Source organism: Takifugu rubripes, chromosome 11 (assembly GCF_901000725.2).
Source record: "Takifugu rubripes chromosome 11, fTakRub1.2, whole genome shotgun sequence".
Taxonomy (NCBI): Eukaryota; Metazoa; Chordata; class Actinopteri; order Tetraodontiformes; family Tetraodontidae; genus Takifugu; species Takifugu rubripes.
Genome location: NC_042295.1, coordinates 9,885,990 through 9,911,927, shown reverse-complemented (window position 1 = coordinate 9,911,927; position 25,938 = coordinate 9,885,990). Strand labels below are relative to the sequence as shown.

General features: G+C 44.9%; 3 protein-coding genes across 4 annotated transcripts in view; 2 read left to right on the top strand and 1 right to left on the bottom strand.

The window, feature by feature from the left end:
- Positions 1 to 1,807: 1,807 nt before the first annotated feature.
- On the top strand, positions 1,808 to 8,361 carry LOC101078923 (probable G-protein coupled receptor 149). The gene is made up of 5 exons (XM_011608323.2): positions 1,808 to 3,016; positions 3,816 to 3,996; positions 4,080 to 4,528; positions 6,434 to 6,577; positions 6,762 to 8,361. Exons 1-5 carry the CDS (start codon positions 2,054 to 2,056, stop codon positions 7,272 to 7,274), a joined length of 2,250 nt encoding a protein of 749 aa, XP_011606625.2. The 5' UTR covers positions 1,808 to 2,053; the 3' UTR covers positions 7,275 to 8,361.
- Positions 8,362 to 10,293: 1,932 nt separating this feature from the next.
- dhx36 (DEAH (Asp-Glu-Ala-His) box polypeptide 36) overlaps positions 10,294 to 25,938 on the top strand; it is an 18,282-nt gene continuing 2,637 nt past the window's right edge. For both annotated transcript variants that reach the window (XM_011608326.2, XM_011608325.2), the window contains exons 1-26: positions 10,294 to 10,779; positions 11,006 to 11,124; positions 11,197 to 11,301; positions 11,392 to 11,617; positions 11,706 to 11,744; positions 11,829 to 11,999; positions 12,123 to 12,202; positions 15,696 to 15,770; positions 16,274 to 16,440; positions 16,524 to 16,605; positions 16,706 to 16,846; positions 16,927 to 17,032; positions 18,664 to 18,751; positions 19,630 to 19,685; positions 19,764 to 19,828; positions 20,164 to 20,307; positions 20,624 to 20,741; positions 21,518 to 21,616; positions 21,756 to 21,929; positions 22,002 to 22,088; positions 22,179 to 22,262; positions 22,335 to 22,434; positions 22,516 to 22,606; positions 23,303 to 23,423; positions 24,087 to 24,239; positions 24,316 to 24,565. In XM_011608326.2, coding sequence (XP_011606628.2) covers positions 10,540 to 10,779; positions 11,006 to 11,124; positions 11,197 to 11,301; positions 11,392 to 11,617; positions 11,706 to 11,744; positions 11,829 to 11,999; positions 12,123 to 12,202; positions 15,696 to 15,770; positions 16,274 to 16,440; positions 16,524 to 16,605; positions 16,706 to 16,846; positions 16,927 to 17,032; positions 18,664 to 18,751; positions 19,630 to 19,685; positions 19,764 to 19,828; positions 20,164 to 20,307; positions 20,624 to 20,741; positions 21,518 to 21,616; positions 21,756 to 21,929; positions 22,002 to 22,088; positions 22,179 to 22,262; positions 22,335 to 22,434; positions 22,516 to 22,606; positions 23,303 to 23,423; positions 24,087 to 24,239; positions 24,316 to 24,525 — 3,141 coding nt within the window. In that variant the 5' untranslated portion in view covers positions 10,294 to 10,539 and the 3' untranslated portion in view covers positions 24,526 to 24,565. The remainder of the gene's footprint in view (positions 10,780 to 11,005; positions 11,125 to 11,196; positions 11,302 to 11,391; positions 11,618 to 11,705; positions 11,745 to 11,828; positions 12,000 to 12,122; positions 12,203 to 15,695; positions 15,771 to 16,273; positions 16,441 to 16,523; positions 16,606 to 16,705; positions 16,847 to 16,926; positions 17,033 to 18,663; positions 18,752 to 19,629; positions 19,686 to 19,763; positions 19,829 to 20,163; positions 20,308 to 20,623; positions 20,742 to 21,517; positions 21,617 to 21,755; positions 21,930 to 22,001; positions 22,089 to 22,178; positions 22,263 to 22,334; positions 22,435 to 22,515; positions 22,607 to 23,302; positions 23,424 to 24,086; positions 24,240 to 24,315; positions 24,566 to 25,938) is intronic.
- Positions 24,791 to 25,938, bottom strand: part of LOC101079375 (rho guanine nucleotide exchange factor 26) — a 17,544-nt gene continuing 16,396 nt past the window's right edge. Inside the window, exon 16 of the mRNA XM_011608324.2 lies at positions 24,791 to 25,904. Within this exon, the coding sequence (XP_011606626.2) occupies positions 25,762 to 25,904 (143 nt within the window). The 3' untranslated portion in view covers positions 24,791 to 25,761. The remainder of the gene's footprint in view (positions 25,905 to 25,938) is intronic.

Genomic DNA, 25,938 nt, shown 5'->3' with positions numbered 1-25,938 from the left:
GTGAGTAAGTAACTGAAAGCCTCTAGCATCCTCACAGTAGGCATTCATTATACATACAGTATATATACACACACACGCACACACGCACACATGCACACACACACACACACATAAGAGTATTAATGAAAAGAATTAAAGCATTTATTATCATTCCTGAGCTGTTTTTCCTTTTTTCTTTACTCTACGAAGACAGAATTATCATTAGTATTCAAATATTTTTCCTGAATAGAATTGCTAAGGTGTCATTTTCTGCTGAAGTCTAGTATTCCATAATAAATTAGTTGATGCTAAAGACATTGACACCCTATTTAATTAGTTCTAATGTCATTTTGAGTAGCTCCATGAATTACTACGTGAGCGAGGAATATCAGGTGTTTAGCTAATCTGTCTGTCATCACAGCAGCCCGTTTCCCCAGTTTGTTTTCCCATAATTAAACAAAGGTGGTTCACAGACAGCGAAGCTAAAATGTGCTTGTTGCCAAGCTGAAAACAAACGTAGGGCACCGGATGCCAAGGTTTCCCGACGGTTTGTGATGTCATACAATTTTGCAAATGAAATTTCATCGATGCTCCAAGTCACACAAAGATCTTTGTGTATTCTGATTTGGGAGCTCTGCTCCGAGCTGCACCAGTTGCCTTTATTGCGCAGCCACAATAGCATGTAAAAATAGGTCACCTTGATGTGTGATGCTATGCCTGTCCAGCGTCTGTGTGTTCTTGTGTGTGACATGTAAACCAGTGTGTGTTGCGTTTTGTCCTTCTCATGCTCCCCTCTCTGTCTGCTGAACTCGAACACTAATTCAGTTGTAAAACTTGGCATCTTTACAATTGCATTTACATTCCCAGCAGCTGCAGAATCCTTCCCACCAGGAATTATAGTGAAGAACACAATGGAGGTTTAATGGAAAAGCGCCGGGCATCAGCCTGCATTTGCATAAAGAGCACGAGGTCAAACAAACAATGATAATAATTTCTTTTTATTTTTTTTAAGCCTTGACCAGACAGCAATGATCTGTGAAGCATCTGAGCAAACCGCGGGGTCCTTGAGCCTGAAAATCCTTGAAAACCTCAGGGTCATGGAGGGAGAAGGCCAGCCTTAGCAGGGTATGGAGTACACATGTGAACACACAGGAACACGCTAATCTGCCCGGCCCCATGGTCAAGAGCTCTGCAGCTAGTGATTTTTCTCTTTCTGGCCTTGCTTTAATATTGTGTCGAATCAATTTTGAATTGCAGCTTAAGCCTTCCATTAATTCATAATTTGTACTCGCAGGTCTGTGGTGACAGACTGGCTCTTTTTATCCTGTAAAAGCATTTGTGAGATCCAAACAGGGACAGGTTTCTTCAAATATATTTTAATTTCTTCAGATCTGTATTTTGCCTCGTGGGGACTTCACCATTCCAACAGTGTTAGAGCACTCAGGACTGAATTCAAGGAGACACTTGTGCTAGGTTTATTCTTCTATTTAGTCAGGACATTCTACCCGAAGTGTGAAAAACGCAGTTGAAAACGCTGGTCACGTGGTTGTTTTGGGTTTCTATGTGCCGTTATCTATCAACTTCAAAATAAACCCGCAGATCTGCATCACTGGAAGCGTTCAATTATTTTAATGGTCCACAATTCTCATTTGGATTCACTGCATGTTCAGTTTCCCCGAGATTGCACGGGAGGGGGGGGGGGGGGGGCTGACCCGAATCAAGGGGTCGGGCCGAGCCACAGATGGAAAAAGCCTGATGTGACGGCTCATGCTGCGTTTGACCCAACCCCAAAACGTCCACGGTGAGTGGGAAACGCTGATGACGACAGCGCGTAAACCAGCCCCTGGAACCAGGAGGTGTCCTGGTTGCGCGGTCTGAGCGGTGAACGCGGATTTGGTTACGCGTGCTGGGATGCAGCCCCGCGTCCCTCTCATCCTCCCCGCTGTCTGATTTCTCCGGAGATGCGGCGACGCAGTGCCAGCCTCCAGTCCTCGCCGCGCGTTAAACTTTACAGGCCAGTGAGCCGAGACCGAGTCACTGAAAGTGCCAAAACGGAGAACTTCATTCCCCGACCATGACCACCACGCACAGCAGCTCTCCGGCGCCTAACCAGAGCGACCTTTCCGTGGACACTTCGGAGAAGACGGACCCCGCCGGGCTGGAGAGGCGAATCCGCCTGCTGCTTTTCGGATTGTGCGTAACCATCGCGGCGGCCACCTTTGCCGGCGGCGTTTATTCACTCCTGTCTCTCCTCCGGATGAGGAGGAAAACCTCGCTGTGTCTGATAGTGGCTTCCATGTCGGTGGATGACCTGCTCAGCGTGGTCCCTCTCTCCCTGTTCATGCTGCTTCAGTGGGAGACGGATGGACGCGAGGGGTCGGCCAGCCTCTGCACTTTATCCGGACTTCTGTACGTGTTCCAGGGCGTTTCGAGCAATATGAAGGCTTGCCTTATAGCAGCCTATACTTTTTATGTCACAAAGAGATTTGGGGTGCTCCAGTCTATCCGTCGGCCGTTGCGGGTGATGTGGGCCATCGCCGGTGTGTGGGCGGTCAGCCTGACCGTCAGTGTGCTACCCTTGTGCGGGTGGGGCAGCTTTGCGCCGGCTTCCCTTGGGTGTTTCCCAAAGAGCGACAGTTTTTACATCTTGCTCCTCTTCTCTTTATATTCACTCTGCTTTTGCGGTTTGTTATTTTTCTTTATCCCCCTCACGTATCAGCTGCTGTGCTCCAGAGAGCCCCAGAGGACTTTGTTGTACCCCAGCTACCTACAGATGGCGGGGGGGCTCGGCGGCTCCTCTCCCTTCTGCGACCTGCAGTCGTTTTCCCGAGACAGTCTGAACAAAAGTTTCGGCGCCTACAACGAGCTGAGCCCCAGTTCGTTCGGGACCGAGGTCAGGGAGCCAGAGGGCAGCTGTGTGTCCCCGGTCAACGGACAAGGGACGGCAGCTGTCGAGGACACTCCAGTTGTGTTTGCGCAAAAGCGCTTCTCCATGATCCTAGCGATTGTTCGGGTCATTTTATGGATGCCGCTGATGGTAAGAAAATATCATTTGACAACTTTTTTTTCAAAAGGGCATAGTGTTTAGTGAAGGCATTGTCGGTTCTTTTGAATGTTTTTGGACTGACTTTAAGTATTGGTGTTTGCAAGTGGATCTGATTCATTTCAGCAGAACTTTTTTTTTTTTAAATAATCAAACAAGAGAAGATCTGAATGATTCCGTAATAACACCAAATTAGAAGTTAAAGCTCGCTTGACAGACTTTAAGCTATGGATCACAACTTTTTGGCTTGACACATTGACCTAAAATGTCAATTTCTTTTGTCGTGGATTCAAAATTCAAGAGACAGAAACAGATTATTTCCCATTTTTTAAATATTCTTTGCAGTTAAGAAATCAAAACATTGAAGACGTCTAAGCGAATGTGCTTTGAATGTCTAATCGATTGCTTTTAAAACTTTAGATTATTATGGGTTCAGTTCTGTGTTAAAGGGTTGCAGAAAGAGCTGTATTGGTCCACCCAAATGGAAGAATTCATCTGATCTCCATTGTAAAATACATGGTTGCCACACTGCCTGAACTGCTGTTGCGAAACCAGTTCAGATTGAGCTGAAGAAAATGTAGCGTTTCATAAATTTTTGTGCAAACAGAAGCAGGTGAGAGGCAAACAGAGCATTCCACAGTGGCAACACTGAAAAGACACAAAATATGAGCGAGCAAAAGCAAAGTCCAGTTTGGTTTAATTTCATTGGGTTCTTGTATGTGCATCCCTCATGCACAGTGAATCTGATTTCATCTCACCAAATTCATTTCCCCCTCTTCCCCTTCATTAACAGACGTTGGTGCTGCTGCGTCACGTGCTGAATGCGAGCAGTTCCTCCCTGGAGACCCTGAGCTTCTTTCTCACACTGCTCGCCCCAGCTGTCACTCCATTATTCGTGCTGTCGGAGCGCTGGATCCACATGCCGTGCGGCTGCTTCATTAACTGCAAACAGGCTCCCAGACGGGGACCTCCAGGTAAACGGTTTACAGGCAAAGCAGAAGGCGACAAATCTGCTCTGAGGGTGGTTTGAAGGTGACTCTGAAATCATTTCTTGCAGTGAAAAAAAGAAGATTTGAGTTCAGCCTCTCTTTTCAAAAAGGCTACGGGGTCTACAAGCTGTCCCGGAATGCCTTGTCTCCGGCCCCGGAAACCCCTGCCTGTCGCACCCTCTTCAACTGTGACTTCTCCAGCCCACGACTGGATGTTCTGGAGACCGGTGGGCTCCCCACACTGGGGCCTGGTTTTGACCTCACCACCCCCTGTCCAGTGGACAGCTCCTCTCGTGCAGAGCTTCTTGTGCTGGCCGACCATCCGCCACTCCCCCGCGGGACCCAGGAAGAGGACGCTAACTTCGACCGCCTGGCCTCGCAGCAGGATGATGAAATCGGCGACACGGCCTCTGTGTTCGAGGGGGCGGAGAGGAGGCTGTCGCACGAGGTGTGTCGCAAAATCGAGCTGACGGACTGGGAGTGGTGCAGAAGTAAATCCGAGAGAACGCCCAGGCAGGTAGGCCTTTCAGCCCCACGCTGTCGGAGAGCATCGCTTCAGGCCCCACTCGGGCAGTCTTATAACTGCCTGTGTGTCTGCATTTTCTTCCTGCATCTATAGACATGCAATTTTCTAAATGAAAATGACAAACCGAGGTAGGTATGTGATAAGATAAACACTTTCAAACCCCTTTTGCTTCTTCACGTGGCTGCTTAATACTCAAGTCTCTTTGGAGTCTGAATAATAGAGCAATCAATTCTGAAACTCTCAAACTATTGTGTTCGAAACCTTTGTCAGTCAAATATCTCCTGAATGCTGCTTTGTAGACCCACAAATCAAATCAGCTCTCATGACTCAGGCTATTTCATTGATTTTGATTTGTGATTTTGGAGAATTAAAGCCTGTGTTTCGAGTTTTGTGATCAATATTAATGAGGTTTATCCACTGAAGCTTGACTCTCTTATACTTGCTCAACCTTTTTCATTTAGAGGGCACCTAGACCAAACATTTTCAGTTCATTATATATGTGATCCACTATCCACTAATCCATTTTTAATCCATTTCTTTATTTGGGGTTGACTTTCAGTGCTCCTGTAATCCCAGAAGCTTAATTCTTGTTGCGGCGTATTTAAGCATACGAAATGATGTTTGCTCGGCCTCCGGTGAGTGTGGGGGGGGGGGGGGTGGGGGGCAGATGAGAGCGAAGCCTCAGCTGTTGGCAATGGCAAATGACTGAGCCCCTCCAGGCTGGTTGTGATAAACTTGCAAAACTAATTGTGACATGGAGAAATGTCAAAGCAGGTTTGCATTTTTATAAAGCTGCAGTCATGGAACCATCTTGCATTACATGGTTCCCTCTAAAGAACTCATTGCGAGCACGCGCGTGTGTGTGTGTGTGTGTTTGTGTGTGTGAATGAACTCTATAGAATCCATTGATGTGTACTAACATGATGCACGTACACATACTGTACAGGCCAGACTCCGTCACACCATCGGTGATGCAGCAAACCTACCCACGCCTGTAAACGGCATGAAGCCAAGACGCACAAAGTCAACACCAAAAACAAAAGCCGAGCTTCGGCTATTTGTGATTTATCACATTTCCAGGCTGGGCTTTCTTCCTTGTTAGCAGGCTAGATGTCATTACCCAGCATCTGTGCTGCTCATTGTTGGCCCCTCCGGCCTTCAGGATCCACAGGGAGAGCTCGAATTAGAGTTTAAAGACATCTTTACCCTCCATGTGACTTTAAAGTCACAGGCTTAATGGAGATGTAATGTGGGTTCGTAGGTACGGGGCCAAAATCCATCTGCGCTTTTCACAAACCTGCAGAAAACAGATAGATACGATATGTTCACCAACAAAGTGTGAGATGAAACTGCATTGATTTTCAATACTTTCAACCCAAATCAATACTCCACTGCAGATATTTCTGATAGATTCAGAGAATTATTTGAATAACAGTTTTTTGCTTTAATTCATGTGTTAAAACAAAATTATGAATTACATCCTAGTGGTTTAGGATAAAATGTTAGTAATGTTTGGGAAGGTAAGTGCACAATATAGTTAATCTGTTCAGGAGGGTGGAGCGAAATTCCCATTTGGAATAAAACGTTAAAGTCTCAAAACCTGTAAAAGTACACATGACCGTGCTGCTGCAGAGGCGAGAAGAAAAGACAAGCATCTCTGCAGAGCATCACAACACGATCGTTCCATCAAACTAATCTAAATAATGTAGGAAGCTTAATGAGACCTCTCCACTGTGGCACCACAGGATGCTTCTGTTTCCTTACCCCCTCTGGCTACATTTTCTCAAGAACATGTTGACAGAGGCTCACTTTGATGCCGCGCGTTACATCACGAGTACTTAACACTTCCTCAACATTTTTTTTCCCATCTTTTTATTTGTTTTCTCCCCTTCGCAGCGATCAACGGGTGGTCTATCTATTCCCCTCTGCGCCTTTCAGGGCACTGTTTCCCTGCAGGCGCCCACAGGGAAGACCCTCTCTCTCTCCACCTATGAAGTCAGCAGTGACGGGTTGAAAATCTCCCCTAATAACGCCAAGAAGGTAACACAATAGGCGGTTTCTTGCTGTCAGTAAATAATTCTGCTTTATTTGTTTTACCCTGTAGTGACATGATGTATATTTAATGAAATATATCATGAAAGATCTTGGCATAAGATGAGCAGAAGGAGCATTTTCAAGCCAAAACTGTCCCGACCCATCTTGTTTATTTGCTTCTCCTCCAAAGGTTGAAGTGTATCGCTCCAAATCAGTGGGACATGAGCCCAGCGCAGATGACGCAGCATCTGGAGGCCAGGCTGGAGATGGGAATGTCGACAGCGCAGGTCTGGGAATGGATATCTCACTGGGGATGGGCATAGGAGCCACCGTGGGAGACACCAACGTCAAGATCCATCTGGAGGTACTGGAGATCTGTGATAATGAAGAGGCCATGGACAGCGTCTCCATTATCTCCAACATCAGCCAATCTTCCACACATGCCCGCTCGCCGTCTCTGCGCTACTCACGTCGGGAGAACCGCTTCGTGTCCTGCGACCTGGGCGAGACAGCCTCTTACTCCCTGCTCATTCCCGGCAGCAGCAACCCGGACGTGGAGAGCATCAACATCACCATCCCCGACACGGTGGAGGCGCACCGGCAGAACAGCCTGCGGCAAACGCGGGAGAACTCGGGTTATCGCGAGGAAATCCAGCTGCTGAATGAGGCCTACATGAGACAGGCTGGAGAGAGGGAGGAGTGAAGCTGGAGGAGCCACGAAACGTGACGAATTTCCCAATCCTTCCACTTCTCCCTCAGCAGATGAAAAGAACTATACAAACTTTATCAAACCACAGTCTGTGTTCCTACTACTGTACTTTCTGTTTTACGACCCCACACACGTCACGTGTTTGTAGAGTACATAGAGATAAGTCTGCACGAAGGCAGAGGAACTGATTATTGAAGCGGCACATCTGTATTCCTTGTGAGTGTTTCGCCATATGGCGGCCTTCACTTAGACGCGGAGCGGGAGGCGTGCAGGTCTGCTCACATGACCGCATTAACCCAGCTGGCCCGTCGCCTGACTCGCTCCATTGTGCGTTTTTAGCTGTTATCGTTTGCTTGAAAAAGCCTTCTTAGTTAATGAGGACAAGGGTGTGTGGTTTTAATGTCTGCTGCCAAATATATTGATGTCCAGGGGGTCAGTTCTGCAGTATTCTTCCCCTTTTTTTAGCAGCAAAGGCATAATTTATGAAGCAAAGACAAAAACGATGAAAACCCGGAGGAAGAGTGGGAACATGAGATACAGTGAGAGAGAGAGAGATTACTAAAGGGGATACTTGTGCAGAGCAGCACCGTGCCTGCGGTGCAATTTAAACAGTGTTTGTATTTTACTACAGTATCTAGGCAGCATATGAATGTACGCCGGGATCACAGGGATGCTTAAGGGAATCATCTCTCTGCCCGCTCGCTTCACTGGCCATCCAATCAGTGACCCTTGCGGTCCGATATGTGCATAAAATTCAGTCTAGGAATAACATTTACATAGTGTTTTGGTTCTGAATGCAGATGTTGTCACAGGTGCTGTTTCTATTTGTATTCATCCCCCAAGTGCACATTTTCACGCAGTAACAGTAAAGAAAATAAAGCTGTAACAGACTAATGTGGGGATATATTTTTGTTTTCCCATACCACCTCTGCGGTAACTTGGTATTCACGGCAGCATCAATGCATTTTGTGCAGGCTTTTCTGATCATTGTCCTTTTACAAGCCATTTACAAGCTTTCATCACATGTTCCATCATCCCTGAATGTGTTTATTAAAGATTTACACTGAAAAACCACCCCCAATGGGGCTGCAACAGACTTTTGTTTTGTCTGCGTTGCGCAAAGAAAAGCGTATAAATCCGGCTCGCTGTAACCTCTGATACTGAGCTAATGGTGCCAAATGTTTTTAGCTGAGCACGGCTTCATCTCTGCTGCCTAACAGAGTGGAAATAATTTGATCATCTGCTTGTTCTCGCACTGAAACAGGACTCAGAGTCAGCTGCCGCTCTCATAAACCTTTGTGATCAATAATGCCTGTTAGCTGTGCTGTGTACATAAGAAATTCTGGATGACATACTGACAGTAGAAATGCCCCCACCTTTAACCGTTGTGTCAGTGATCTGGAGATGTTTTTTCTTTCACAATAAAAACTAAACTAGGCACAACCATTGAATAAATAGAGTGACCTAAACAATTAATGGCCATTATTTGCAGCATCTGTACAATGAGTGATGTAAATTATATGAGTAATACAGAAAATGGCTTATGTTGCAGTGTGTGTCCGGATATAAATGTTTGATAATTGGATTGTTTTATAGTTTCACAGTGTGGGTAGACCTTTAAAAATGAGTCAAGTCGAGGGGCTAGAAAATGAAAAGACTGCAAAGGGTAAAAAAAGAGAGAAATGTTTCCAAAAAAGCAACAATAGCTGTTCCAGCTCTTAACATCATCAGTGAGGTTGTGATAAAATACATATTGTTTTAATCTGTGTTTTTTTATTGTATGAATCATTGGGGTCGGAGATGCATCACATGTAGCCAAGAGGATTTTTTTTTTTTTTTAAAAGGAAAGCAAAGTGTGCAGCGAGAATCATCCACAGACTGCGGGGTGGGGGTGGGGGACAGAACATACAGTATGAAACAGTCTTATCTCCCATTGTATCCTTTGGTTTTTACAAGCCTTCCACTACTCAAGTGTATTCCTCTGACACGCTCTGACTGTTTTTTCTCTCGGTATTCTGCTCTCATTTTTAAAATCTGTGCTTCCTGCACCTCAGGTAAAAGGACCAAATTTAGCTGACTGGATTTCTGCAGACTGGAATTCAATGCAAATGCTGCTTGAGGACAGAATGGAGGTGAGCGCTGCATCATTGCTGTTTTCACAGCAAGACACATGAGGAAGGATGGTGTGAAAAGGATGCACATGAAAGTGGTGATGTAGAATTTTAATGACAGCGATGCAGAGCAAGAAGGTGCAAACTACTCTCGAAACCTCTCAGCGTTATGCACTCAAAACTGCTGCCTTCCCATTTCTCTGCTTTGTGGCACTAATTGGGTGTATTAAATTCATTTTACAAACGAGAGTAAGACATAAAAGGGAAAAGACATAAAAGGGAAAAGACAGAATAAAATTAAATTAATAAAAACATAATATGAGGCAAACATCCCCCTTTGAACAATTACATTTCAGCATTAGGACTAGAAAAAAAGGGGGGAAAATTACTATAATTGTTAACTGGTTCCATCCTGTATATAATATAGGATTTAACACTTGAAAGTGGAACGTTGTTTTTACTGAATACAAAGATTTTATTTTTAACCACATAGCAGGGAAATACTTCTTATTTGACACAGAAGTAAATATTGCCAGCTGAGAACCAAAACCACGAGAGGGACATACCAGCAGTCTAAAGCTGTCATGATAGATATTCTTTCATTTGTCTCTAACCTTTAAGGTCATTGCTTGTTGCCCTGTTAAACTTTAGATCAATTGAGAAGTTACACTAATGGAAATTGTTCTCAATGGCTCTTAGAGATTAAGCATGGACAGTGTCTTTTTCCCAACAATATTGGTGTTGGCATGAGTCAACATTAAAGGCCATTAGCTACTTTTAACGTTTCGTATCGATCCAATGCAAAATTACACATAATTACTTTCGCATCGATAGCAAACCTCAGTAAATCTTCAATAAACGACGGTAATTAAGCAACCAATCACAGAGCTCTGCGTCAATGAGGAGTCTGACGTCATTATTGCGCGACATGCCGGATGGGAAACAACCAAACAAATTTGCAGCGTTTGACTCGCACCTAAATGTTGTTGTTTCAGGCGTTCCTTGGTTGTGGAACATATTAGGTGTATATGTAGATACCAAGCAAAAATCCGCCATTTATTTATTTAGTGTAGACTTCTAAAGTACCAGGTAACGTTAGCATTAGCTGTAACACTTCGGTTGTACCGCTACTCTTTTGCGACAGCGGTATGAGTTACGGATACGGCGGCGGAGGTGGAAGAAGAGGCAGAAGAGGTGGTCGAGGGCACAGAGATGGAAGCAGAGAGCGGTGGGACAGAAGTGGCGGCTCGAGGGGACACAGTTCTGACTTTGACCAAGACCGAAGTGGACAACGGGATCGTCCTCCACCGCACCTGAAGGGCCGTGAGATCGGTCTGTGGTACGCAAAATATGGTGCTGTCAGGAGGAAGCAGGCTGATCGCAGATCTGTAGGTTTATTTGTTTAATTACATGGCATTTACACAGACATATTATCTGCTTGTCATTGCAGACATCACAGTGCATACAGGCACTAAAGTTTAAGGCACAAACTCAAATCAAACGATGATGAAAAATGTAACAACACCTTTGTAATGTGCATCTTGAGTTTAAGGGCAGTTAAAGGGTTAAAACAGCATGGTTGTGATTAAGCCCTTTTCCCTTTCCTGATGTTAGCGGGCAGTGGTCCAAATGGATGAGTCCAGAGAGCAGCACATTACCAAGCTGCTCAATTCTGTCCAGAGCAATCACCCTGATCCAGATGAAGCCTCCACCTCTTCCAACACAGGCCACTGGTAGGACCACATATCTCTTAACTTGCTGTCAGTGCAATACATTACCATAATGCCTGCAATATGGTTATGTAGTTACTTTGATGGGGAAGCACCCGAAGAGGAGAAACCTGACATCAAATCTGAGGAAGAGGACAACATTCATCCTAGCCAGAAGAAAGCAAGTCTCAAGTCAGGACGGTGAGAAAGTCATTCACAATGAATGCAAAGCTTGTGGGTTTACTGTGCCACGATCACAGAACAAAACAATCAGAAATGTCTTCTTTTTAGGTGCCTCTCCACAAAATATGTTAAAGATGAGCCGCCGGACACGTGGGATGAAGAAGAGCAGTTGCTGGAGGGGGATAAGGAGGAAGAGGAGAAAAAGACGCTGGAAAGAAAAGACAAAGACTTGGAGTTCTTGTTTCATGAAGTACAGAGAAATGGTTCACTGGATGACCGATTAAAGAGAGATCTGCTGGAAAAGAAATCGGAGCCAAAGTACAAAGAGATGCTGGTGAGTTCATATTTGCTGAAAACAGAAAAGAGAAGACCAACAACAGTGTTCAGAAAAGCCTTGTTTTGATTGTTTTGTTTTTATTCAGCAATTTAGGGAAAAACTTCCATCCTATGGAAAAAAAGAGGTGAGTCTTTGGAGCAACTTTTTTCCATCTCTCTTGACCTTGACGGTATCCTCGTCTGACCTCCTTCTGTCTCTCCATTTTAAGGATTTGATGGCGCTGATCAACTCTAACCGCGTGGTTGTGGTCAGCGGGGAAACGGGGTGCGGAAAAACCACTCAGGTCACCCAGTTCATCCTCGACGACCACATCAGTCGCGGGTTGGGCTCCATTTGCCGGGTGGTCTGCACTCAGCCTCGCCGCATCAGCGCCATCTCGGTTTGTTTTTCTTTTTATCACCTGTCTTTTAAATTGGATTGAAATTTGCTGTCAGCTGTGTTTTGGTTTCTTTTGCAGCTTTCGAAAAAATAAACCTAATTTCACATTTGCATTTCCGCTCAGGTGGCAGAGCGTGTAGCAGCGGAGCGGGCAGAAAGTGTTGGAAATGGAAACTCCTGTGGTTATCAGATCCGCCTGCAGAGGTAAAGACGTCGTTTTAAACTGTCAAGCCAAAATTCACTCCGATTTCTTGTGGTTTTAGAACATCTGGGCCCAATATATTGTGTAATAAAAGTAGCTTGCTGAGCTACTTACCTGAAGCAAATTGAGAGGATTGATTTCAGTAATCATGGAGATTTTCTAAAGTCGTTTATTAGTTAGAGAGCAATTCCAGAACCTGGGCAGACAGGTTCGCATCTGTGCTATAACCACAGGTTTTGCTATCTGCAGGCTCGGTGAAAGAGAACATCATAACTTGCTGCTTTCATAAGTACTTCATTTTCATTTTCAGGATTACTAAATCAATCAGGCCTTTAAATTTTTATGCCTAGCATGATTTTTTTTATTAAATACTTTTGGTTTATTCGTATCTTGCCTTGGACTGAAGTGACACTGAAATTTTGATTTGATGCACACCAGTGGCGGGCCGTGCATTTCACACTTGGGCCTTCAGTAGTGCTCCGTCTGAATCAATCCAACCCTCACTAACTATTTTATGGCTATAAAACTTCTACTGCAGGTACAGCTGCGACACACATAAAAAAGCATCAAAAATAACCTGATAAAATTGCAATATTATTTAGGAATATAGCAACATTTTACTCACCAAAAATCCTGATTATTGGTACACAAAATCCATCCTCCTTTCTTTTCTCAAGAAGATTTCAATTACTCTGTTGTGCAGATTATCCGTGCGTTTCAGTTCCATCAAGACGTCCTTTTCTATCGCCATCGAAGCTAATGCTGAAAGTCGAGCCTGCCCTGTCGTATTTCTGGCATAAGTTTCAATTCGCTTCAGGGCTGAGAATGTCCGTTCAACAGAAGCAGTAGACACGGGGATGGTCACCACCAAACACACAAATGTGTATAGCTGCCTCATGCGCTCATTCAGATTTGAAGGAATCTGAAGGAAGTCAAGGAAATCACTGGGAGATTTTCCTGCAAAATCGTCCATGGCATACATTACAGTCAGTTCTGTTCTTAGCCGAGGCAGATCAAAAAGTGTTCCGTGGCTCTGTGCTAAGCTGGAAAAGGCTGCATGCGGGAAATTTTTCTGGTATTCCCGAAACTTCTGGGGGTCGAGGAGGGTGACAAAGATCAGTTTTTCGTGGTCTTGAAATCTGGTCTGTGTCTGGCAAATAATATTGTCCAGAATCCTGCCATGGAGTTGGCGGTTAAATGCTTGAATATGAAAATACACGTCTGGAAGCAGCGCAACCAGGGGGCTAGCAATGAACGGAAGCGGACAGACCATTTGGAATTATTTAATACATATTCATGAACAAAATATAATTAACATCAGTCTGTGATTCAGATATTTTAGAAGACATTGCGGGCCCTGATGGCCCACCACTGATGCACACACACACACACACACACACATACACAGTTTTACAGCTTTGTAAATCACATTTATGCTTTGCATTTTCATCTTTGTTTTAGAAGTGCTTTCAGGTTTTCTAGTGCTACTTTCTTACATCTCTTCTTCCCACTGTGGAGTTTTTTGAATTACCTTGGTGTTTCAATTTAATGAAATTGTCATGTGTGGATGAGCTAGATTCAGGTCACCCCTTTTGTTTTGCCAAAGTTCTTTTTTGTTTAAATCCTTCTTTTCAAACAGAGCATAAGACTAAAAAATTAAAAAGATATTCAGAGTGTTGGCTGTACTATTGATCTGAATGCATCCAAGGTTATTTAAATCGGCAAGTTTGCATTTGGATGTCAATTGGAAGAGTGAAAGTCATATAGTGCAACTTGGGCTGACCACCAATTCTTTTTAAGTCTTCTCCTTCATCTACCTTTGTCCCTCAAGTGGCAAGAGGACGGCGTAAAACCATTCCCCCAAGAAACCGGACTTTGTTTGACCAGTGCTTCGTCATCAAACATTGGTGATAGTTGCCATGGTTTTAGTGCTAAATAAAATACAACTGACAATTCCCAACACTGCTAAATATGTACGTGTTGTAGTTTATGATTTAATGTCTGATTTTTTTTTTTTCAAATAAATCTATGAGTGTAGTTACTGCACCAAGTATTAAACTTAATTGCATTTACTTGCTTCCGAGGTAATGCAGTAACCTCAACCTTACTTTCCTGAATATGTTTTTGCCACGTTTAAAGCCATTTCACAACAGAGAGATCACAATTCAGAAATATAAAAACGTTAGTCAAACTCTTCTGGAGCAGGTTGGCAGGGAGGCTTCGTCATGGCAGCGTGCCATTGTAAGACTTAATCCATCTTTGTAAGAGTAAAAACCCAGAGTTCACCCTGAACTTGCCTCCCTCCTCACACAGCCTCCAGTGTTGCATCTTTGAGTACGTGCCAGCTTTCAGAGACCGTCTACATGGTCGAGTACCGCTGCGTTTGCCCAGCTTTTGCATAGCACCCGGTCTGTATTCATGAGGCTCAAAGAAATATTCAGTTATGATCAAAAATTCAGATCCATAACACATGAACTTGATTAAAATGATTACGGGGATGTGTGGAAATGCGGTGTGTGTCTGACTGAAATGAGCTCCGGCTGTGGGTCCAGGAAAATTCTAAAAATGCCCATGTATTTGCAAAGTTGGTGAGAGGACCGAGCAAAAAGGCGATAAGAATTCAGAGATTGAAAGTGAATTATAGATGATGGCATATAAAGTGAAGGAGGGAACAAGATACGCTTGAGTGGAGGGAAGAGATCTTGGGATTTTGTGAAGAAACACACTGGTACTGCAGATGACAGCTACAGATAGTAATATTACAGAGGGAAACTGCTGTTGGAGGAATGGAACAAACAGGTCCTGCAGCTTGTAATTTCATTGAGTTCCTGCGGTTTCACAGCTCCTCAAGGGGAAATTTGTAACTGTAGGAATGTTTTATGACAAAGAATTTCAGTAAACCTGATACAAATCCAGCCTTTTAAGGCTCAGGGGATGAATGTAATAGCTGGCAATATTTTTATTTTAGAAGTGTTTCTGTATCGGCTTCTAACCCATAGATAATAATAGAAAACACACACCGTACTGCTGCACACTTCAGTTACATTCAGTTTTTATGTTGTCACTCAAAAACAATTGAATATCTTTTTTTTCTTAATTATTCTGTGCATTAATGCATCCTCAGCCAGTGGCACCTCCTGCTAGGCCCTCTAACAGACCTCCTGGAGTGTTGCCTAGTTACTCGCTCTTAAAGGGTTTTGTAGTTTTGTTCTGGTGTGTAATTGTAGCATGGTAATAATAGCCAATCCTGTAAACTTTGGAAGACTGGATTCTTTGCAAATAGTCGACCAGCAGCCTGAAAGAACTGTTAATAATGTTATTAATGATGCTTTTCCTCTGGTAGAGATGCCGTAACTTAAACAAAAGAGTTACTGTGCGGATGAATGTATTTAAGAAATGAAAATGAAAATTCTTTACCTTACTGGGCTTAATTAGTGTCTACTGCATCATGTAAAGTCTGTCTCCCTCTTTTCCTCTCTCTTCACATCTCCACAGCCGGTTACCAAGGAGACAGGGGTCGATTCTGTACTGTACAACAGGCATAATTCTTCAGTGGCTTCACTCAGACCCGTGAGTTGTCTCCCGCTAACCTCTGCTCTGCTGCCTTAATCACGTTGTCTGCCTGCACGGCCTCTCCTCCTTTTCTTGTCTTTGTTCCTGCTTTCTTTTCCTCAGTACTCCCTTTATGTTTTCCCCTCATCCTTTTGTGCCTGAGTGTGCCGTTTGTGGAAGAATCGTTATTGTGGGTCCCCTGTTTGCATTGGCAGGAACACGCACACAGCGGTAGAGCTTTTGTTGATTTATTCTTCCCTGCTTATCCTTTTCTGAGCATCTTCCGGAGAAAAATACTCTTGACTGAGCTGCAGCGCCAGTGACACTTTAACCTTTTCATTAGGCCGTCATTTCAGTACCTCAGAGTGTTGTTCAAGCCCTTTCAAAGCTTGGTGAGACAGGGCCCCTGAATGTAACATCTGTATTCAGACTAATACAATATTCTAAACGTGTCACGTCAAACTGAAGATTCATCACATCAGCGGATCTGAAATGAACAATTTTTGGGGCTCGTACTGCAGGCTCCTGTCCAGCATCAGTCATCTTGTGCTGGACGAAATTCACGAGAGAAACCTGCAGTCGGATGTGTTGCTCATCATCGTCAAGGACCTGCTCAGCCTCCGGGATGACCTCAAAATCATCCTCATGAGCGCCACGCTCAACGCAGAGAAGTTCTCCAAGTATTTCGGTGGGCAATGCAACAAATATTAGCTGGGACCAAGGCAAAAAAAGAAATCCTGCTTAATGTTTAACTGTTCTGACCGCCTGCAGACAGGTGCCCAATGATCCACATCCCTGGTTTCACCTTCCCAGTGGAGGAGTTTCTACTGGAGGATGTTGTGCAGATGACCAGGTGGGCTAAAATGCTAGAAAATACTGGGAAACAAATGGCACCTTAAACTGTAAACACTCATTTTATACAGGCATTAACAGGATGTTTGATCTCCGGTTAGGTACCTTCCGCAGAAGAAGGAGGGACGGCCCAGGTGGAAAAAAGGCTTTTTGCAGGGGCGTAATTTCAGGCCTGAGAAGGAGGAGAAAGAGGCAGAATACTTGGAAAGCTGGCCCTGTTATGCACGCACCCTGAAAGACAGGTAGTGTTAGACGGTGACAAGATTGAAGTTTAAATATGCAGTAAAAAATATGCAAGCGTTCACACGACAATGTCTTGCAGATACTCTGACGACACCGTCCAAGCAGTGGAGATGTTGGACAGCGATGAGAAGATCGACTTGCAACTGATTGTGTCGCTCATCCGCCATGTTGTGCTTAATGAAGGGGTGAGTTCGACGACGCGTGGCAGCAGCCTGTAAAGAAAATACATACAAATGGGATTTCAGAGAATCCTTAAACTTGGCTTGTAAGCTTTAATAGTGAGGAATCGTTTCAAATGAAACAGCACTTGATACATGCACAGACAAAATCTAGCTGATGGAGAGAATAGACGTGATGTTTTCTAGGTAGGACAGATGGAAGGAACAGGAGGAACAGCTTCCAATCACAGAGTGATGTTCAGGCAGAGGAAATAACAGATCCTGTTAGCAGATACAGCTCAGTATGTGCTAATGAGCAGTTGAACAGATGCTCTCCCGCGGCTCCCCACTTTTTAAAGCGTTCAATTCTCATTTGGATTTCCCAGTGTGAAGTGGAAGAACATCGCTTCCTCCTCAGTTGGGTCTTAGAGAAAGAAATTATGCAAAAAAAAACAACTTAAAAAATCAGGTGGTTGGTACAAAACTCACTGAAAGTCTAAAAAAGCTAATTGAGAGTTTGGATCTCTGTTCGCAAGAAGCAAACGGCTATGAGCAGATCCACAGGCTAGAATGAACAAGCCCTAATTCGGATAGACAGAATAATTATCCCCCACATATGAAAATGTATGTGTATCAGTCATGGCCGCCTTGATCCATTCGGCTGATTTGCCATGGCGCCATCACACGGCGGAGAGGCAAGCGTCTGATTCACTGTTGCACCACTCTGTGCCGAGGCATCCTGCCAGACTTTCCAGAGCGATGATTGCTTAATTATGTCATAGAGGTCTGTGATTAGACACCTATTGGGTTGACATGTAGGCATTAATGAACGCCTGCTGGGTGAAGTGTGTGTGTGTGTGTGTGTGTGTGTGTGTGTGTGTGTGTGTGTGTGTGTGTGTGTGTGTGTGTGTGTGTGTGTGTGTGTGTGCGCGCGTGCGTGCGTCTGTCTGTCTGTCTGTCTGTCTGTCTTTGAGTGTGAGCTTTCTGTATGTGATATTTAGGTAAAATAAAGTGAGAGTTCTTTTCTCTTCTGCCTGTGAGTGTAAAAATGTTGAGACACACGTGCACACATGATTGCATGGACATTAACACAGTCCCATGTGGTTTCTGGCGATGAGAGCTGGTAATAATTAGTTTTAATTAAAAGCGAGGGTTGTTCAGAGCCTACTTTTTATATCCCCAAATCTATCTTCCTCTCAGGAAATGAATAGCCGGCCGAGTCTATTTTTACAGGATGATTATTTTATTGCAATTTAATATCACCCAGGGAATTTTCTTTTGTTTAAATGGAGCTCTTTGATGTGGTGATATAATTAACCAGAAAGATTTCTGTGTTGTCAGATGAACTAATAGTAAGTCATTATCTGTTATCTGGCTGTGTTCTCGCCCTTCATCTTTTTCTGCACCTCGGGAACCAAGTTTAGTTTGTTTCCTGCTGTGCAAGACTGTAGAGTTTATATTTTGCTGTGAAGCTGAAGCTGGTGTCCAGAGGTGGCTCTAGCAGGTCAGCGGTGTTGTGTGGCTGAGCGTGGAGGCAGGAGGCTTCTCCAAGGTCGCAGATCTTGTGGCGGATAGATGTTTGTTTGTTTTACTTTTTTACTTTTGTTGCAAGTTGTGTGTGTTTTTGATTGTTGTTGTGTCCTCCGCCTGTCGGACAGGAAGGAGCCATCTTGGTGTTCCTGCCTGGCTGGGACGGCATCAGCTCCCTCAATGATCTGCTCATGGCCCAGCAGATGTTTCGATCAGGTACTCACAAAGGCCTCGCTTGCGCAGCTAGTCGGTATTGGCCGGCATTATCTGCTTTGGCCCTTCACCTACACTATGTAGATTTCTAACCTCAGCTATAAAACAATGTCTTAACTATCAAACAGGCCTTTGAAGTTGATAGGATGGCATGTTGTGAAGAGGCAGAATGTCCTCACTTTGCTAGTAGAATGAGTATTTTGGTACTCAACACATGCAATTGTTGCATCCCTACAAAAGTCAGTCAGTAGTGAGTGGCAAACTTTTATCTATTTCATTGATATTTCGGGAAATAATCAAATATTCCGCTTCAGCGCAGCGATAATGACACATCCACCTGATCTTTAAGGGGTCAGATTTCCATGAGGATTCAAGAATGTAACTGAACAAAATCCTAAAGTGTGACGGGGGCCATTATTCAGCAGTTAGTGATCAAAAATGACTTTTGCCTATTTTCGCTGTACTGGAATAGCTGCGCACACACGCTGACATTTACATACGTGCAAGGTGCGCCTCGATTCCTTCACACACATTTTGCCACTTCGTGGTCCATTCACACATACATCTGTCAGTGTTTGATGGAAGGTTACTGGGCGAGCGTCTCGAGGAGAGAAAAAAGCAAATGTCATTTTACCAAAATGAAATGCATCCAAAAGAAATTGATATTCCAAGCAGGATTTTTTAAAATTAGATAAAATATGACGGGAGGGGATTTGAATTTAAATGTATTGGATATTTTCACAATACTTGAATAAATAAAAGTGGAGTCTGCCTTCTGCACAAAGTAGATGCTTCCAATAGCCGTGGTTATACTGTGAGATGTGGTTAATGTCAACCAAAACCTTTTGAGTCAAGTTGTTTTTGTTCTTCTGTTTTTCCAGATCGATTCGTCATCATCCCCTTGCACTCTCTCATGCCTACAGTTAATCAAACGCAGGTCAGCTTCTCTCTGGTGACCATTTTTTTTCTTTTCCAATAGCTGTCGAGGTTCATTTCTGTCTCTCACTCCTCTCAGGTGTTCAAGAGACCTCCTCCTGGAGTTAGAAAGATTGTGATTGCTACCAATATAGCTGAGACCAGGTATGGCTGGGGATTTTTTTCCCCTCCAAGTTCATCGGTAGAGGTGAAAATGGCCCTAATTAACAGTTGTTGTTGCCAGTGTTTTAACAAACTGGTGGCACCGACTGGATTTCTGACAGGCAGTTTGCTGATGCGTTCACAGAGCCTCAGAAATCACGATGCCACCACGCAACAATCTACTAAATATAGAATCTGAATCCAAAATACTTTACTTTTCTCCTCGTATGAGTGTCAGCTAGGGATTCTATTTAGACAGTCTTCCTTTGAAGTATTTTGTAAGTTCTGTCTGATTTGGTCTCTTTTCTTCATCTGCCTGCATCTGTTCTTCCTCACAGCATCACCATAGATGATGTGGTCTTTGTCATCGACGGAGGCAAAATTAAGGAGACCCACTTCGACACCAACAACAACATCAGCACCATGACGGAGGAGTGGGTCAGCTTGGCCAACGCCAAACAGAGAAAAGGCCGCGCTGGCAGGTGAAAAGGGGATATTGCCTGTATATTGTCCCTGTGGAAGTGCAGCCCTAATCTGGGAGGATTGTTTGCCTTTTTCTGTCACCCCAGCATTTTGTCAGCCAGCTCGGCCCGGCTTTTGATCTGTAAACACCATGAATGTGCCCCCCCCCAGCTCATTTCCTGTCAGTCTCTAACAAAGAGCACAGCAGCCAATTAGCATGAGCCGCTTACCGAGCACAGTCCTGTCCCATTGATTTCAAATTAAGCCCTCGCCACAGCGCAGTTAGGACATGCGTCCCCCTCCCACCGCGCTCATTTCTCCTGTGCATGTCTCCAGGGTGTGCCCGGGGAAGTGCTACCATCTTTACAACGGTCTGAGAGCCAGCCTGATGGATGCCTATCAGCTGCCTGAAATCCTGCGGACGCCTCTGGAGGAGCTGTGCCTGCAGATTAAGGTTGTGTGTGTGTGTGTGTGTGTGTGTCTGTGTGTGTGTGTGACACAGAGCAGATGAAATGAGGACATGTTTTGTGTTTTGGGCATGAGGGAGCAGGGATGCTGTTTTTGGGCTTAAGTGTTGATTTGGGTTTCCTGTCCTGCCCAGCGAGAACATTCTTTGCTGACTCATATCCCCCTTTTGCTTTTCCTCACTCCTCACCTGGGCCTTGCTCTTTTGATCGAGTGGACTGTGTCTTGCTCTGGTTATGTCCCATCTATTCCTCCTCATTTTAAACACCACTCAGTGTTATTTCCACACATGCAAATGGAACATTGAGTTCACGCAGATCTAGGCTCTGCAATGGTGGCTTCAGTTTCATTTGGAGGATAGGGCATTATGTGTGGGGGGTTTTAATTCTTTATTTTTTAAAGCTAGTGGTTGAGAGGCAGACTAATGCACCAACCTGTCCTTAAATACACCGAACGCTGCCAACACACTCACCCAGGGCAGTCGTTCTGGTGTTGATGTTTGCCTTTGAAAGTCTCTGTTAAATTTTAATGTCAGTAAGCTGATATAATTGTGTCTTATCTTCATTCTTTTGCTTAATATCTATTGCACACATGTGCACACTCACACACAAATATATATAGTAAAAAAAATCAGTGTTCAAATATATATACACACACACACTTTGTATATAAGTGTTGATTTGTAATTTGAGACTGTTGTTTCACACCATTGGTCCAAGTAATATAGACATTAATGTGATGTGTGTAACCCTGTTTGGTGCCCAGATATTGAAGCTTGGCTCTATAGCTCGGTTTTTGGAGAAAGCCTTGGACCCTCCCACAGAAAAAGCTGTCAGTCTGGCCATCAAGAACCTCACAGATCTGGTAAGAGAGTGAAGAAGATGTAATTATGCGCCGCTCCTATTTTAGGAATAAAAGTAATGAGACTGTGACACCCAGCTGAGTGTGTGTGTGTCTGTGCGTGTGTGTGTCTGTGTGTGTGTGTGTGTGTGTGCGCCGTTAGAATGCTCTGGACCACACAGAGAATCTAACGGCCCTGGGGTTCCACCTGGCCCGCCTTCCCGTAGAGCCTCACATAGGCAAGCTGATCCTGTTCGGGGCTCTGCTGGGCTGCCTGGACCCCGTCCTCACCATCGCCGCGTCGCTCAGCTTCAAAGATCCCTTCTTCATACCCCTGGTAGGCCGCGGCAGCTTACGCTGGACATCAGGACACATACGCATGAACTCATATCTGTGACGCTTCTCTCAGGGCAAAGAGAAGATGGCAGACATGAGGAGGAAGGTGCTGTCAAGGAACTCGAAGAGCGACCACCTCACTATTATCAACGCTTTTCAGGTGCTGCAGCGCTCGTCGGCCTCTTTTCTCTCCCAAAAGCCTGTCGTGTGAATTGATCCTGTATTCATTTATCACTGATCGATCGGCTAGGGATGGGAGCAGGCAAAACAACGCGGTGCCAGGTATGAAAGGGAATACTGCTGGGATAACTTCCTGTCCTCCAACACGCTCCAGGTGAGCAGGACTCTGAGGGTTTTTTGGCCAATTAAAGATATTCAACGTTTAAAATCTTCTCTTATGATTCAGATGCTACAAAACATGAAAGGTCAGTTCGCCGAGCACCTGATGCACGCCGGCTTCGTCAGCAGCCCTGACCCCAAAGACCCCAAATCGAATGTCAATTCAGGTGACCTACGGCTTTGGCTTTTTTTTTTTTTTTTTAGGCATTTTACTAATAAATCACTAATGGAATTTCTTCCTTCTCCAGATAACGAGAAGCTAATCAAGGCTGTCATCGTCGCCGGTCTGTACCCGAAGGTGGCCACGATCAGGCCGTCTTACAGCAAAAAGAGACCCGGGTGAGTGTGGCGATTCGCAGCGCAGCAGGAAATGACAAAATGATCCCGAGACGGTCAAGTGGCATCTTGCTGCAGCCTCTTATCAGCCTCCTGGTAATTACCTCTGGCTGTGGATAGATGTTGCAATGAATAGGACCCTTTATTTTTTTTTTTATCCTCCTCCGGCTGAAAGAAAAATCAATGCAGTCGTCATTAAGTCGGCCCTTAGGCAGTGTCAGGGGCAGCGGCGGTGGCGTGCGACGGTCCCACTCTATCACAGTGGGACCGTTGCATTAGTGAGCTGAAACAGACGACCCATTCCCTCTGTTTTAGAGGCGTGGCTCAATTTTACTCGCCGTTCCCCAGCAGCAGAGCTCTGCAGCGTCCCGTGGATCCGGCGCTTGTTCAAGATGCTTTTCACAGCGGTCGGTTTTGTCTGGCTGACCCTCTCTGCTTTTATTTTTGCACGGGGGAGGATTTCAAGACGACAGAACTTTTTATTTTAACCCTCGACTCACAGAATATATTTGTTAATGCAGGTTTTGTTTAGTCTAAAGTGCCCAAGGAGTACTTCTTTTATGGAATTATGAATTTAGGGGAATATATTGAGTTTTTCCCATTGTTTACATGTTTCCTGATGTGTTTAAAGCTTATGGAACATAGTATTTTGATAAAGGTTTGCTTCTCTGGACTCACCTGATGCTCGCACTTTCACAGAGTTAAGGTGTACACTCAGGCCGACGGGAGGGTCTACATCCACCCCAAGTCGGTCAACGCCGAAGAGAGGGAATTTAACTACAAGTGGCTCATTTACCACCTGAAGATGAGAACAAGCAGCGTGAGTAGAAGAGGGTTGCTTCATCCTCCCAGATTGTTGCCCGAGACGGCGTTTAATGGTTGACAGGGCCGTCACGTACACTTTACCCCGAATGAATATTTGATTTTAAAAAAACGGCCTTTCAACTCCCTCAAAGGCTGTGGCACTTCAAAGCTTCCAGCGGCGTCAGAGGTGGCGCCGGCAAGGAAGAAACAGTGGGTGCGGCTCCCTGAGTGGTGCTCTCCTTCTCTTCTCCCTCTTTTGTTCCCCTTTGCTGTCTCTTCGTGAGAGGTGTTAGCACGCTGACACCTCTCACGTGGTTTCCTTTAGTCATAGAACATAATGTTTCTTGTGTTTGGAGTCGTCCTTCGTGTTTTACATCTGTTGTTTCAGAATGTGAGAAATGGAGAATTTAAAATAACAAAGCGTCACACTCACCCGTACATGTTTACTGTAGAATCTTCAATATGAAAAATTAATAAATGGCTCGCGGTAGATGCGTGGGAGATGAAAATGGAGAGGAACGGGTTTCCAGGGCACGGTGACATTTGACGCTGACAACTCTCGTCACTAATGGGACGCTTTCAGCCGTCGCCACAGGAGAGCGGTCTGCGTCGTTACGAAACAACAGCAGATTTTAACGGTTTGTCTCGCACCTAACCGTCAACACCGCCGCGTCCTCAGATCTTCCTGTACGACTGCACCGAGGTGTCGCCGTTCTCGCTGCTGTTCTTCGGAGGAGACATCACGATCCAGAAGGAGGAGGGCGACGAGACGGTCGCCGTGGACCAGTGGATCGTCTTCCGGTGCCCGGCGCGCATCGCTCACCTCGTCAAGGTAAACGAACGCGTCCTAAGGAGGTCGAGTCGCCCCGAGTGTGACCTCACTAACGCTGCGTGTGTTTAATGGGCAGAGTTTGAAAAAGGAGCTGGACTCCCTGCTGGAGGAGAAAATTCAGACTCCTGCTCCGGTGGACTGGCAGAACAGTCAGTCCAAAGACTGCGCAGTCATCAGCGCCATCATCGACCTCATCACCACTCAGGAGAAGCTCGCCGGCGGCAGCGGAGGTTACGACAGTGCGCCTCCCCCGAGGGGACAGCACTTTTACTTTGATGACGACTAAGAAGAAGAACTTGTTCTGAGAAATAAGCCACCGCGTCCAGGTACAGTTGGAATATTTATGACAACTAGCTTCCACTGATGTGACGATGTTCCAGGGGGTCAAGTCCAGGACGGGCTTCTGGGACATGTTATGCACTTGAATGATAATCACACATCTCTTTCCGGGTTTTCTTTTGCCTTCTGCCAGTATTTTGCAAGAATACCAGGTGTTTCTTTTTTTCCTTTAAAGTCCTCTTGTGTTGATGAAAGGCACATTAAACAGGACATAAAATCAAATGTTTTGTTTAATCTGCCTCTAAAAGTGACTTGCCATGGCTTTAGCAAACATCTTGAATGCAACTGGTGCCAAAAAAATAATCAGGATTTTATTTACAGAGGCGGATTAAAATTTATATATATATAAAAAAAAAAAAAAAAAAACGATTTTGGCGATATAAATATTCTGGAAAACATTTGGAAGTCGGGGTCGTTTTACATATTTACATTTACACAGTTGATTTACAGTAATTCTAAGTATTCTACGTGTGGCATCACAGCTCATTTTCCCCTGAGTGCAAACACCAGATCTGCCCTTCCTGCTCCCGTGACGTCTCTCGACAGTTGCGGCCAAGGCTGCGCTTCCTCTTCCTCAGAGCAGAGCGTCTCTTCCCTTCTCACCACAAAACGAAATTCTGCCGGCCTTCAATATCACGGGAAAAATCCTCGGAAGGATATTTGCAGGTGCACCTCTGGCGCGCAGAGTGTGCGATATTTCAAGCTGTCTAAACCAGCGAGTGAAGGAAAAAACGGTGAAAAAAGGCCATTTGTGGCATGATTAAAGGGGGGGGGGGGGGGGGCTCCAGTCATGGATGACAGCAGATTTAACAGGGTGACTAGTTCCCGATAACATCCGGATTTAACAATTCAATTGGCTCAAAGCTCAAGCGGCGTAAGATTAGCAAAGGCCAGTTGCATTTAGAGCTGAATAACATCACTAAAGTCATTTTATAGAGTTTGCTAAGCTGCTCTTGTCATTTTCAGGTTGGGTAATAGGCTCATTACAGGAGCCGGGGAGCTCCGACAGGTTTAACACGTTTAGTCCGCTGCACATTAGTTGCACTCAAATGATATAGAAAAATAAACTTTTCAAATTGATGCCAACAGTTAGAACAATGTGCTTCCGACAACCTTTGACCTCCCAGGTGATTGCTGCTGCGCCCGAACCCGTTTGTCCATTTCCTGCCCTGTTGGGCTCCTTTCACACGTTGGTCTCCAGCCCCTTGAGGCGGTCCATCCTCTGCACGTTGCGTTCGATGGTGGCGGCGCACGTGATGGGCGCGCCGCACTCTGCGAGGAACCAGCCCCTCTCTCCATCCCGCAGCCGCTCTCCCTCATACCACCCTAGGAAAAAGGGGTGAGAAGGGGTGAGATTTGC

What these genes read in the sequence shown, in the direction of transcription:
- LOC101078923 (XM_011608323.2), top strand. Translation starts at nt 2,054, where the DNA reads ATGACCACCACGCACAGCAGCTCTCCGGCGCCTAACCAGAGCGACCTT. An exon ending in TCCCAGACGGGGACCTCCAG is followed by an intron (nt 3,997 to 4,079) that starts GTAAACGGTTTA and finishes CATTTCTTGCAG; the next exon opens with TGAAAAAAAGAAGATTTGAG. An exon ending in CCGAGAGAACGCCCAGGCAG is followed by an intron (nt 4,529 to 6,433) that starts GTAGGCCTTTCA and finishes TCCCCTTCGCAG; the next exon opens with CGATCAACGGGTGGTCTATC.